This window comes from Colossoma macropomum, unplaced genomic scaffold, assembly GCF_904425465.1.
Source record: "Colossoma macropomum unplaced genomic scaffold, Colossoma_macropomum, whole genome shotgun sequence".
NCBI lineage: Eukaryota > Metazoa > Chordata > Actinopteri > Characiformes > Serrasalmidae > Colossoma > Colossoma macropomum.
In genome coordinates, this window is record NW_023494796.1 from 31,757,703 (window position 1) to 31,772,414 (window position 14,712).

The window sequence follows — 14,712 nt, forward strand, 5'->3', positions numbered from 1 at the left end:
TGTAACACTCCTACCCTAACATATCCACACCTGTAACACACCTAACCTAACATATCCACACCTGTAACACACCTAACCTAACATATCCACACCTGTAACACACCTAACCTAACATATCCACACCTGTAACACACCTTACCTAACATATCCACACCTGTAACACTCCTACCCTAACATATCCATACCTGTAACACACCTAACCTAACATATCCACACCTGTAACACGCCTAACCTAACATATCCACACCTGTAACACACCTAACCTAACATATCCACACCTGTAACACACCTAACCTAACATATCCACACCTGTAACACACCTTACCTAACATATCCACACCTGTAACACTCCTACCCTAACATATCCACACCTGTAACACACCTTACCTAACATATCCACACCTGTAACACTCCTACCCTAACATATCCACACCTGTAACACACCTAACCTAACATATCCACATCTGTAACACACCTTACCTAACATATCCACACCTGTAACACACCTAACCTAACCACACCTGTAACACTCCTACCCTAACATAGCCACACCTGTAACACACCTAACCTAACATATCCACATCTGTAACACACCTTACCTAACATATCCACACCTGTAACACACCTAACCTAACATATCCACACCTGTAACACTCCTACCCTAACATATCCACATCTGTAACACACCTTACCTAACATATCCACACCTGTAACACACCTACCCTAACATATCCACACCTGTAACACACCTACCCTAACATATCCACATCTGTAACACACCTAACCTAACATATCCACATCTGTAACACACCTTACCTAACATAACCACACCTGTAACATACCTAACCGCACCTGGAACACACTTAACCCAACATAATCACACTTGTAACACATCTAACCTAACCACACCTGTAACACACCTACCCTAACATATCCACACCTGTAACACACCTAACCTAACATATCCACACCTGTAACACACCTAACCTAACCACACCTGTAACACACCTAACCTAACATATCCACACCTGTAACACACCTACCCTAACATATCCACACCTGTAACACTCCTAACCTAACCACACCTGTAACACACCTACCCTAACATATCCACACCTGTAACACTCCTAACCTAACCACACCTGTAACACACCTACCCTAACATTTCCACACCTGTAACACACCTAACCTAACCACACCTGTAACACACCTACCCTAACATATCCACACCTGTAACACTCCTAACCTAACATAACCACACCTGTAACACACCTACCCTAACATATCCACACCTGTAACACTCCTAACATAACCACACCTGTAACACACCTACCCTAACATATCCACACCTGTAACACACCTAACCTAACATATCCACACCTGTAACACACCTACCCTAACATATCCACATCTGTAACACACCTAACCTAACATATCCACACCTGTAACACACCTAACCGCACCTGGAACACACTTAACCCAACATAATCACACTTGTAACACATCTAACCTAACCACACCTGTAACACACCTAACCGCACCTGGAACACACTTAACCCAACATAACCACACCTGTAACACACCTACCCTAACATATCCACACCTGTAACACACCTAACCTAACATATCCACATCTGTAACACACCTAACCTAACATAACCACACCTGTAACACACCTAACCTAACATATCCACATCTGTAACACTCCTAACCTAACATATCCACACCTGTAACACACCTACCCTAACATAACCACACCTGTAACACACCTACCCTAACATATCCACACCTGTAACACACCTAACCTAACATATCCACATCTGTAACACACCTACCCTAACATATCCACACCTGTAACACACCTAACCTAACATATCCACATCTGTAACACACCTAACCTAACATAACCACACCTGTAACACACCTAACCTAACATATCCACATCTGTAACACTCCTAACCTAACATATCCACATCTGTAACACACCTACCCTAACATAACCACACCTGTAACACACCTACCCTAACATAACCACACCTGTAACACACCTAACCGCACCTGGAACACACTTAACCCAACATAATCACACTTGTAACACATCTAACCTAACCACACCTGTAACACAAACCACATTCCAAAAAAGTTGGAACAACATGTGAAATGTTAATAAAAACAGAAAGCAGTGATTAGTAAAATCTGTTTGACCTGTATTAAACTGAAAACAGGACAACAGCAGGATTTTAAATGTTTTATCCAATGTTATCATATGAAGTTTACAGTATTTTTGTAAATATATGTTCATTTCCAACATGATGCCTGTAGCACTTTCCAAAAAATACTATTTTAGGCTTTACAGGGTGACTCGCAGCAGCACACAGGCCTGTTTTTATTCTCCTCACTCAGAAATGCTGCTACTTTCAATTTTAACAAAAAAAATTCACATAGTGCAGCTTTAAAATCGGTACCGGTCTCCCAGTTTTCGTACTGGTCGGGCTGCAGTCACTAAGTGATAAAATGCTCCATCTGATTTGGGCGCAGTATATGAATGGAAACATGATCTCTAAATTGCTTGGCTGTAGCTGAGCCAATTTGCAGCTTGTTGCTTGTTAAGTGCTGGGAGACAGATGTTAGTGCCACATGGTCCTGACTGGTGGGCTTAACTACCGAACATCAGCAGGACGAGGACAGCCAACAGCTACAGTTTCATTAATGCAGCGTCTGAGCACTTACCTTTTCTCCTGCGATACCTGGCGGCCCCTGTGAAGAGCAATTCACACTGAGTTTTTGGAGGACCCGGCAGGCGGAACACTTCTGACATTTATTTTTAATATAAATTATCTGCTTGGCATTAGAACGACTATGAGATACAAACTGCATTCACATAGATGGAGTGTTCATGATTTATACAGTGGAGGCATTTCACTTGGCAAACATCCACAAACCCAAAGAGAATATAAAGTATATTTACCCGATCTCCTTTATGACCTTCTCTTATAGCCTGGAACAGAAAAGAGATCAGATAATGTGGGATCAGTTGGAGATACAGATAGAGATGTAGAAGTTGTCGACAATCTGTAAACAACAGTGAGTATACTGGACAAAGGTCATGACCCAGGATGGCCCTGCTGATTAGATAGTGTTGTGCACAGAGAAAGAGAGAGGGTGAAAGATATGCAAGCACCAATGTATGGAACCATACACAAGCTTTCCATAAAGCCACCTGGACGCTACGTCCATGAACTCATACACTATGGACGACGAAACGCCTCAATAACTAAATAAATACATAAACAAATAAATATCCCAATGAGTAGCAAGAAAGTAAAAATACATTTTAAACTAATACTCAGTACATAAATTATAATGGAAAATAAATAAATAAATAAAAAAGTAGCAAGAAAGTAAAAATTATTAAAAATTGGAATATAAAACCATAAATAAATACTTAAATGTATAATTTTTAAAGGAAATAAATAAATAAACAAACAACAATTTATTAATAAATAAATGAGCAGCAAGAAAGTAAAAATAATTTTTTAAAATTGAGATATCAAACTGTAAATAAATACTTAAATTTATAAATTGCAAAGTAAATAAATAAATAGCAAGAAAGTAAAAATACATTTAAAAAAATTGAATATAAAACCATAAATAAATCCTTAAATATATAAATTATATATTAAATTGGAATTACACTTTGGAAATAATTAATTAATTGAAAGAAGTGGCATGGCTTACAGTTTTATGTCCCTTACTGATTTATTCTTTTATTTTATTTATACATACTTCACTGCTACTTATTTATTTTTTATTTCTGCTTTGATTTATTTATTTATTTATTATACTTCACTGCCTCATAAACAAGCTGTATACTGTCCAACATAATACTCCCCCAGGACACGCAGAAGACTTTTAACATGACTTACAGGCTTATCTCACAAATCTTTCCTCTGTATAATCCGATATCCGAGTGTTTTTAATCCTGCTTATGTAAATTTCAACCATGTCTACTTTGCCTGAAACTCGAGTATCACCAGCCACCCAGAGAAGGAGGAGTTCTCTTGTGGAGTTAAACCCTCTGATTCAGTACTGTTTTTTACTCAGCCACTCCAACGAAATGAGGGATCACGTCAACATGAACGCGGAAATGACTGATCTGACGCAATTCCCTTTTCAGGCCCCAAAAAGGTGCATTTATAAGAGAGAACAACAAAATACTTCTAAATACAAAATTAGAACATACAAGTTGCTCACACTGGGCTTAATGATGTAAACTACTCCAACTGTTGTGTATGAATCCTGATGCAGCAGGTTAATCTCTTTTCACAGCAGCCATTAAGTGCAACTTCTACCTTTCTGAGATCCCACATTTGAACTCTGCATTGTTCTTTGTTAAGTAACGTTGATGGAATATACAGTAGTTTGCAGCCCTAAGTGAAAAAAAGGTGACATCCTCTACAGACACCCACAATTTAATGCACAATAACTGTTTATGTGCTGAATTTCACATAATGGAAAAAATAAAACATAAAATGTTAGCAAATAAATAAAAAATGTGCAAGATAATTTGCAGAAAAACAGCCTATTAAAATTAGTTCCCTGTAGAACTTGTTTTCAGCAAAACATGTAATTTCCTCAGTGTTACTGAAACTTTTGCATGTGACTGTATTCATATCATGGAAATTTGTATGATTTACAAAACCAAAAGCGAACTGTATTTTCACCTCTGTACAAGTCAACATTTATAAAGGTGCTGTTATTGTGTTTAACTGCTGTGTGTTTATTGTGTCAGCTATTCAGGACTGTTGAATATGAAAAAAGCTGCTGTTCTTTTTTTTTATCCCAGCCTGGCCATCTTTGTGGAGAGGTGTGAATAATTTTTCACAGCAGGGGGTTCTCACCCCTCTCCTTTAGACCCCTCATTGCTCACTAGCAGCTCAACAACATTTCACAGACATACAACAGACATACAACAGTGCCCAAATTCATCCGATAGAGTTACAGGGAAAATATTTATTTGATTAAATTAATTTAAAATATCTGGGTCGCTTTGCCTTCTGTGGGTGGAAAGGCCACTAGGGGGCACTGCAGAAAGAATCTCTTTGTCAATTTTCTCCCCAATTTAGTCATATCCAATTCCACCCACTAGTTAGGACTCCGCCAATCACACAATATTACCAGCACTAGACAAACACAGGCTTCCTCCGAGAGCTGTGAAGCGCCACATCTTTTTAAACTGCCACTAACGCAAAGTCATTGGACAGCCAAACGTGCTCAGAGGAGAACATTAACCACCAGATCTGTTACGTCAGCTAACAGACGCCTGCACTGACTGGCATCACCCTGAGTTATGGGGAAGATGGGGGGCCATCCTGCCCACCCAGAGAGAGCGAGGCCAACTGTGCTCTCTGTGACTCCCGGCCACAGATGGCTGTAGCATCACCAGGGATCGTACTCCTGACCTGCTGATGATACAGCCAACGCTCAGACGGTTGCACCACTCAGAAGCCAGACACTACATGGTTTTTAGCCTGTTTTAAACCCAATTAGCCTCTTCTGACAAATTTTGACAATCTAAAGTGATTTTCTAAGGTCGATCGGAGACGATTTATGAATCTGGTAGTGTGAAAGGAGAAACGAGTCAACCTTTAGCCAACTGAGCTCTGAAGTGATCGGAGGCCCTCCAATATTTTCAAACATGTTTGATTTTCATGACTCAAAATGTTCACGAATCCTGTCGGCTGAGACGGTCAGCAGTGTAACTGAACGAGTGTTCAGGAAACAGCCAATCAGAAAGCTAGGACAGAGAGAGAGAGAAGAGAAAAGAGCTATGTGGCTGAAGTTGGCTTCACATTCACCGGCTTCTCATTCGACTTTTCCGTTCCACCTTAAATGATGCCCCAGTTACCTTAATGGTGCGCCGGCACCAGAATGAACTGCAGCATCATTTAAGGTGGACTGCAGAGACAGAGGAGCTGCTTGTTGAGTTCAGGCGAATAATCCCTCTCCTTACAGTTTCAACTCATCTGTCATGTGTGTAGTAAAGTATTTCTCCAACTTTGACTGTGGCGTCTTCTTTTTTAAGCCATATTCACCCCTAGTTTGCGTTTTTGTGCGTGCATAAAAGCACAAGCAGGTTTGGTCTGGCGTAGCTTGGTTTGTGTTCATGTGATAACGGGTGCGATCTGGGATTTTCAGAGCTTTTTGTAGCTGAAACTCGTTATATGTTGTACTCCCGTTTTCCTTCATCATCTAATGATAAAAAATAACAGGAAATTCTGCTAAAGATGGATGTCAAGTGTGCGATAATCTCCGTTTACATCTGTTACGGTTTTAAAAGTCGTGTGGTGTTGGTCCAGTTTAAAGGGGAATTCCACTGATTTTTCAGAACTTCTGGTTGAGATCTGAGACTGGTGTGTTGGAAAATAGTTAATTTGTAAAGAAACTCACTGACTTAGATGTCTTTACAGTGGTTGTGACAGGAACCAGACGTCCTGATGTCGACAATGCAAACAGAGCCAGTTTTCTTACTATTCAAAATCACCAGTGAACGTACACATGCTTTCTGAGTTTTTATATATTTATATTTATGTACCGTTGGTGGTAAAATAGTGGCTCATGTGGAAAAAAAAAAACGTTTAATAAGTTTTCTTTGGGGACTATTTTGCCTCACAACACCCTTTGTGTATCATTCCACCATAAAGTGATTAAAATAAATTGATTACCTTTTAGACCACAAGGTAAAAAAACTTCGTAGACCAAAAATTTACCACATAACGACTGTTAAACAATGTCTCAGACATCAGGCAGTGAATTCATAACCATTCCATGTAATAACTTTCTGTGTGGGAGCTTTTAGAGGTGTTAAACTCTTCAGACGTCTGGTTCCTATCATCCACACTATGAACAATTTTGACTCTGTAAGTTTCTCTGGAATAAGCATTTTAAGCCAAACCCCTGACTTTGCTGACACGTTAACAATGTATTTATGCAGAAAATTTGAAAAATTGGTGGAGTTCTCCTTTAAGCAGTAAAGATGCTTCATGACAATAAAAGTGATACACATACTATTGAAAAGAAACGGACAAATGTGCAGCCTCGTCCTCTTTCATTCACACGTATACACAGAGACACACAGGCTTTCAAAACGAGGTGTCGTCTTTCATAAATACTGACACTTCTTGGAAACAGCTGCAAAAACAGCCACTCGCCACATGTGCTCGGAACAAAAGTCGTGGCCCCTGTGCCTGAAAGTCTTCACCAAAATCGTATAAAAGTAACAGTGGAGGAGAGGTTTACACAAAACTGGCTCGAACCCATGGCTTCAAATATGACTGAAAGTTCCTACAAGCAGCAGCTTACATACACTATATGGACAAAGGTATTGGGACACCTACACACAACACCTACAGGAGGTTTTATGAATCCATTTCAAATCCACAGGCATTCATATGGAGTTGGTCCCCCTTTGCAGCTCTAACTGCGTTCTACAAGATTTTGCAGTGAATCTGTGGGAATTTCTGTCCATTCATTTGTGGATTTGTGAGGTCAGACACTGATGTTGGACGAGAGGGTCTGGCTCACAATCTCCGTTCTAGTTCATCCCAAAGGTATTCATTGGGGTTGAGGTCAGGGCTCTGTGAGGGCCAGTCAGGTTCTTTCACACCAAACTCAACCAGCCAGGCCTTTATGGAGCTGCTTTGGTCACTGGGGCTCAGTCTTGCTGGAACAGAAAAGGTTCTTCTCCAACCTGTTCCCACAAAATTGGAAGTGTACAATTGTCCAAAATGTCTTGGTGCTGAGTCATTAAGATTTCCCTCCACTGGAACTAAGGGTTCTAGACCAACCCCTGAAGAACAATCCCAGAGCATCATCCCTCCTCCACCAAACTTTACAGCTGGCACAGTGCAGTCAGGCAGGTAACGTTCTCCTGAACCCAGACTCGTCCATCAGACTGACAGATAGAGAAGCGTGATTGGTCACTCCACAGAATATGTTTCCACTGCTCCAGAGTCCAGTGGCGGCGCTTTACTCCACTCCATCCGATGTTTGGCATTGTGCAGTTTGATCTTCGGCTTGTGTGCAGCTGATCAGCCATGGAAACATTTCGTGAAGTTCCTAATGTGCAGATCTTCTGCTGATGTTGCTTCCAGAGGCAGTTTGGAGCTCTGTAGTGAGTGATTCAACAGAGGATAGACACTGTGCTCTTCTGCACTCAGCAGCCCGAGTCTGTGAGTTTGTGTGGTCTACCGCTTCGTGGCTGAGCTGTTGTTCCTCCTAGATTCTTCTATTTCACAATAATAGCACTTGCATTTGACAGGGGCAGATCTAGCAGGGCAGAAATCTCACAGACTGACTTGTGGCAGAGGTGGAAATCTATAACAGTGCCATGTTTAAAGTCACTGAGCTGTTCAGAACGACTCTCTACTGCCAGTGTTTGTCTATGGAGACTGCAAGGCTTTGTGCTTAATTTAATCCATCTGTTAGCAATGGGTGTGGCTGAAACACCTGAACTCAATAATTAGTAGGGGTGTCCCAATACTTTTGTCCATACAGTGTAGCAGCTTACATAGGTACAAAATTAGAAACGAACTGTGAAAAACTACCCACTGAAAAAATGGTTCTTCAAGGTTACTTTAGTGAAGAAAGTGGTTCTATATAGAACAATGAACACTGACAGAACCCTCTGCATGATTGAAGGGTTCTTTGCATCGCGAAAGAGTTGATCAGATCGATGGAGAATGTGTTGTATGTGGGTCTATGTAGCACCAAAAAGGGTTCTTCTATTGTATAAAACTTCATATCATAACAATAGCAGAACACTTTTTGGTGCTACATAGAACCCTTTTCAAAAAGGTTCTGTAAAGAACCATCTACAGCACATTCTCCATCAATCTGAACAACACTTTGAGTGTGCATCATTCTACATAGAACTATTTTCGTTACTAAAGGACCCTTGAAGAACCATCTTTTTATATATACCAACCCTATTTTAAGGTTGCGCCCATATTGCCATGAGGTGTCCAAGAACAATGTATCAATAAACTGTTTAGTTTCACACAGCATCACCATCACGGCCCACTGGGGATACGGCGGAGCGTGTTGTCGGCACTCTCCAAACCGCTGTCTGAATCCCTGCTCATCCTCATAAATGTAAAATTAGCATGAGTAAATACTCGTTCCACGGTGGTACGATTCCGATGGGTCTAGTAAGTATTTGGGTGACAGACAAGAGGCAGGGCCTCCAGCAGTGGTACAGTAACAACAGACGCACACACATACCCCGCTACAGTGCTGATTAGAAATAGCATTCATATTCCCCCTCATGAGGCGCAGGCTAATTAGCTAACCACCCGCGGTACGCTCCTCAGCTGCTCGATTCCCCTGGTAGCGGACGCCCCTCCCCAAGCGAGTGCTAAGGGCTCTCTTTGGCTGTCCTTGGCTTTCTTGGAGTTTCTGATTGTCTGGAAACTGCAGAGAGGAGCATAAAGTCTTGTGTGACTGATACCTACTTCACTGTTTCTTTCCCAGGCCTCAATTCGAGCTTGGCCACCCGTGGCCTGTGGCCGGTCCTCAGTGGTCAGGGAGTGATGAGGTTAGGGGGTCACTCTGCCCAGCTCTTGCTTCCTCTCTCTCACAGTCACGGTTACTGGATAGATAATATTAAGGGGACACCCGCTCTGACCACCTGGGCGCCTGCTCCCCAGCTGTGCTGACCAGATGTTCTGCAGCATGAGGTAATTTCAACATCTTAAGTGTCGGTCCTACTCCATAAATCAAAGGTCACGCGTATCAAACGTCTCTGCTGATCTTGGATCAGATTCGTCTTAATGAAGACAACTGCACACGCGGGATAGAACCGATCCTATATCCACACCTCATGATATAAAGACTATTCTATCGCACAAGTTTAAACTCTCACAGTCTCACAGTAAAAAAAAAAATTTTGAAAAAAAACTTCAGAGATGCATTATGATCTATTTAAACCCAAGGCGTTAACATCGACAGAAATAGGATACATATACATTATAATTTAGAAGGTACTTTCTTTGGGGAGGCGTCCCAAACCTTAACCCCTAAATTTATACGTAATCACATTTTCAATGTTGTTTTCACAAAAGATTTTTTTTAATTTCTTTTAAAAGTTAGAAATTTTTTATTCACCTTGAGTTTAAATTTTTAAGTAAAAAAAACAGCAAAAATGTTGTCCCACGTTTTCATGTCACTACGAAGAGTTCTACCACGCCCCTACATTTCAGAGCAGGAAGTGAGGCTGCATCCCTGTCCCTCATGGCCACATGGTGAGCAGTTAGATCACATTGTTTTGAAGTAAATGTGTCCCAAAGTCTGAAAATCAGTGTGAAACATTAAGAATCGTCATATTTTCTGCAGTTCAGCACTTTTTAGTGTTTTAATGTAAAATATGATGATTTTCTGTGTGAACAGCTGTTCAAAGCTGTGTTTGCTGGTCATGTTCTGGCTGAGTTTTCAGGTCAAAATGAGATAAAATTGTCATCGAAACAGACATTACTGAAACAGTCACCACTGAAACAGACACTACTGAAACAGACACTACTGAAACAGTCACCACTGAAACAGACACTACTGAAACAGACACTACTGAAACAGTCACCACTGAAACAGACACTACTGAAACAGACATTACTGAAACAGTCACCACTGAAACAGACACTACTGAAACAGTCACCACTGAAACAGTCACTACTGAAACATTTGTTAAAGTGTGTGCAGAGTTATGACTGTTTTGGTAGTGACAGAACGGAATGTTCAATCATTAGTTTTAATAAAATAAACATAATTAAAGTACAGGGTCACACAAAGTAGAAGGATTTTAGTCTAAATTCCAAAATAAAAGTCCCAAATGTGTTTCAGCTCTGACTTTCAAGTAGTCCAGTAGAACGATTCTTATATGGATTCATGAGTTTCAGAAGAAGCATATTTTTGCCTTTACTTCCCATCTTGGTAGCACTTGGAGGAGATCTAGCTAGCAGGTAGGAACTGGTAGAAAAACTCAAAAACTACTCGCAAGGCATGGGCTCCAAACTAAAGTTTGGGTAGTGTTATGATTGTTTCGATAACGACAAAATGGAATGTTCAATTATTAGTTTTAATAAAATAAACATGTTGCTGCTCTTGGAACAAAACCTTGTATCTCGATTTTCGGTTTCTGACACAGTTTGAAAATGCCTGTTGGCCTTTACATTGTATGTAAATTTCATGATAAATAGACCAAAAGAAACAGCTCAAAATGACTTGGAGAAAAGTCTGGTTCCACTGACTTACATTAAAAGTAATGCATGTCTTTTCCTTCTCCTGTAAAGTTACCATTTTGGAGATACAAGGTTTTGTTCTGACAACAGCGATAATTAAGGTATAGAGTCACTCAAAGCAAAAGCTGAAGTCCAAGTTAAAAGTCCCCAATGTGTTTCAGCTCTGACTTTGAACCAGTTCGGTAAAACGATCCATTGAGGCCACTTTCGATATGAGTCGATATGAAGTGCTAGTGTGCTAGTTTAACCTGTTCAAGTTGCTGTAATTCAGATCAAATGGCGCCTCTGTTTTCTCACTTACACCGTGTGAGAAAAGCGTCAGTCATTGTGAGAGGTTCTTTAATGACAGGTCATTAAATGTTTTATTGAATGGTGAAAGAAATACTTACAGAAAGCCCCGGCGGACCTGGGAGGCCTGTATCTCCCTGCGAGAGAGAGAGAGAGAAAACATTCAGAGTTAGAGGAGCGCCAGGAGAACGGATGTAAATAGATCATCAAAGCAGCTGCATTCCATTCAGAAATATAGGGCACAGAGAGACGATGTCGAGATAATTCTATACTGTGAGCTTAGGAGGTGTTCCGAAAAGTCGTTAATGACTTCACACTGCTTCTTATACTACATCTTGGATATTTCTAGCCCTTACGACGTCTATGTAGGCCACGCTTTCTCCACATTGTGACAAAATGTCATTGGACATTTCTGGTACCTCGGAGCCAGAGGGCATTTGCCTTGTAAAACGTAAAGGTCAAGAGGAGTGAAATATCACCTAGCATTAATGTAACAGTTGGATGCATGTTCCACCAGCTCCGAAAGATTTCCCCAGGTGGAATGTCAATATGACTGTCTAGAAGTAGAACGACTCTCCTGCCTCTGTCCCGTCATGATATATGAGGGGCCTTAAAAGAACCCAGACGCACTCAAATGTTCACGCTGTAAAAGCTTCGTAATGTTAACAAAAGGACAGGTATGGAGGGATCGAGGCGTATGGACAATGTTACGCGTCAGGTGGACATCCGTTTAATCTCTCCGTGAGCCTGCTTCGCACTTCCTGCTTTGAGGAAAGCACGGCCACACACGCTATAGCACAGGCTAATGACGCTGACGGTAAACACTCTCAAATTAAAGCTAATAAGCTCTTCTTTAACCTCACAGTTAAAAGATCCTTGTCACATTTCTGTACTCAATGCTGGGATAAGTCGCCACAAGCCCTTTGAGATGGGAACAGTTTTAGATGAAGTGGTGGTAAAGTAGTTATTACCAGTGTTTCTCAGTGATTTCAGTCCTGTCTGAACGCAGCACGTCAGTCATTTTTACCAAGCGTGAGCTGCCAGGTCAGTAAAGATTCTGGCATCTTTTTTACGTTTTCTAAAACGAGCCATAAAAATAACCTCAGGGTCTATTAATCCTGTGTAAATCTGCATGTCTGTAAAAACACTGAGCACGTTTACATGCACTAAACAATATGATGTCTCCGATTTCTTAGATCGGATTTAAAGTCTAGAATCTGAATAAGAAATCTGATTAAGAGGCTGGATTTTAGCACCGTAATCAGATTTCTCAGTGCATGTAAACTCACTCTGATTTCTTTCAGATTTCTCAGTCTGTGCATGTGTGAAAACAGACTGCTGTTCGAGAAATAAGTGAGATGCAGCAAAACACTTTTGGAGCGATGCTGAAACCAAATACATGCCTGACGAAATAAAGGCTTTAAATATTCTTTATCTTCTAGATGATGTATGTACATATTTTCAGGTTAAAGTGGCGCTGGTGGTGTTTAAAAAAAGCCGCTCATGAAGTTTGAGTTTTACGTTATGTTTGCGTCACGTCTTCTTCTGTGAGTTTATTGGCTGGTTGCAAAGCAGAAATCTGATTACCGTCTTTCTCATGTAGACCTGGAGTTTCCCCATTATCTGACTACTCAAGTGCATGTAAACGTGTTGATCAGATTACTGACAAAATCTGATTTTCCACAGTCTGCAGGATAGTTAAGTGCATGTAAATGCCCTCAATGTGAATTTGGTGTTTTAATAAATATATTTATATTCTGTTTAAATATAAACAGAAGAAAATAAATGTATTCGTTAACCCTCTCGGGCCGACGATGTTGTATGCAACATCAAAGGACATGGTAGATAAAAGAATAAACATCTTGGCAATGCTACATGCTTACAGACTCACTTTCACTTCTTCTGTTGCACTGTACATTGGTCTTGGGGTTCTAATAAGTGTCAAATCCAATAAGGAGGCTAAAATATGTTGATTTGTGACCAACAATAGCCCGAATACAAATACTGAATGAAATGAAACAAAAGCGCCGAAGCTTTAGCCAAAAGATTCCATTCACACTCACACTAAGAGACAGTCCTAATGATATCAGTGCTTTCTCTGCTTTCCTTTGGTTCAGCTGTAATACGGAGGCGTCATGCCTAAAGCTGGCCTGTTTGAAGATATTCAGAGACTCATTACTTTGTGGACCGAGAGCATGACGGGTATACCTCGCTCTGTCAGATTCAATACAAACAAACGCTGCCTCCCTCTCTCCCTCCCATCCACCCCCTCCTCCCCTCTCCTGGAAGATGAGATGAAATAACTGGTAATTCTCTGCACTAACAGAGAGGGGCTCATTAGAACCGGGCCGAGAGACGGCGCATCTGCAATTACGTGCACGTCTCAGAGCAGAGCCTCCTCCGAAAGACAGAAACAAACACAACAAAAACAGCAGCTCAATATGAAGCAGAGCTGCGAAAGAAAGCAGCTGATACGGCAACTAATTAGAGACGGAAAAAAAGAAAATCATTTAATGCGCTGTATGGAATACTGTCCAAAGGGGAAGAAGCAGAGGAGAAAGGGAAGAGAGAGAAAGAGAGAGAAAGAGGAGGGGACAGAGAGAGAGAGAAAAAGAAAGTAAAGGGAGGGAAAAAGAGGGGACAGAAAAAAGGGAGATAGACTATTAACGAGATGAGGGGAGGGAGAGAGAGAGAGAGAGAGAGACAGAGAGAGAGAGTGAGAGTGTGTTGGGGGAGACAGAGAGAGAGAGAGAGAGAGAGAGAGAGAGAGAGCGAGAGAGAATGTGTTAGAGGGAAAAAGAGAGAGAAGGAGCAAAAGAGAGTGTTTGGGGATAGAGATAGAGAGACAGAGAGAGATTATTATATTATTATATTATTATAATCTATTATATCATCTTTTTCTTATTTTTTATGTGTTTCTTATTAACTGCTTTGGCAACAGTGTATTTCATTACATTCATGCCAATAAAGCACTATTGAACTTGAACTTGAGAGAGACAGACAGAGTGAGTTAGTGAGAGTGGGAGAGAGAGAGCATTTGAAGAGGGATAGAGGGCGAGAGAAAGAGTGGGAGAGAGAGTTAGAGAGAGAAAGTTAGAGAGAGTGGGAGAGAGAGAGTTAAGGAGAGGGAGGT

At 40.9% G+C, this 14,712-nt stretch overlaps 1 protein-coding gene across 4 annotated transcripts in view; it reads right to left on the reverse strand.

Annotated features, from left to right (window-relative positions):
• The window catches only part of LOC118816761 (collagen alpha-1(XIX) chain), a 278,363-nt gene that overhangs the window by 190,480 nt on the left and 73,171 nt on the right, over nucleotides 1-14,712 (reverse strand). For all 4 annotated transcript variants that reach the window (XM_036583340.1, XM_036583341.1, XM_036583339.1 and 1 more), the window contains 3 exons: nucleotides 11,681-11,716; nucleotides 2,969-2,998; nucleotides 2,731-2,757 (listed from right to left, as the gene is read on the reverse strand). In XM_036583340.1, the coding sequence (XP_036439233.1) occupies nucleotides 2,731-2,757; nucleotides 2,969-2,998; nucleotides 11,681-11,716 (93 nt within the window). The remainder of the gene's footprint in view (nucleotides 1-2,730; nucleotides 2,758-2,968; nucleotides 2,999-11,680; nucleotides 11,717-14,712) is intronic.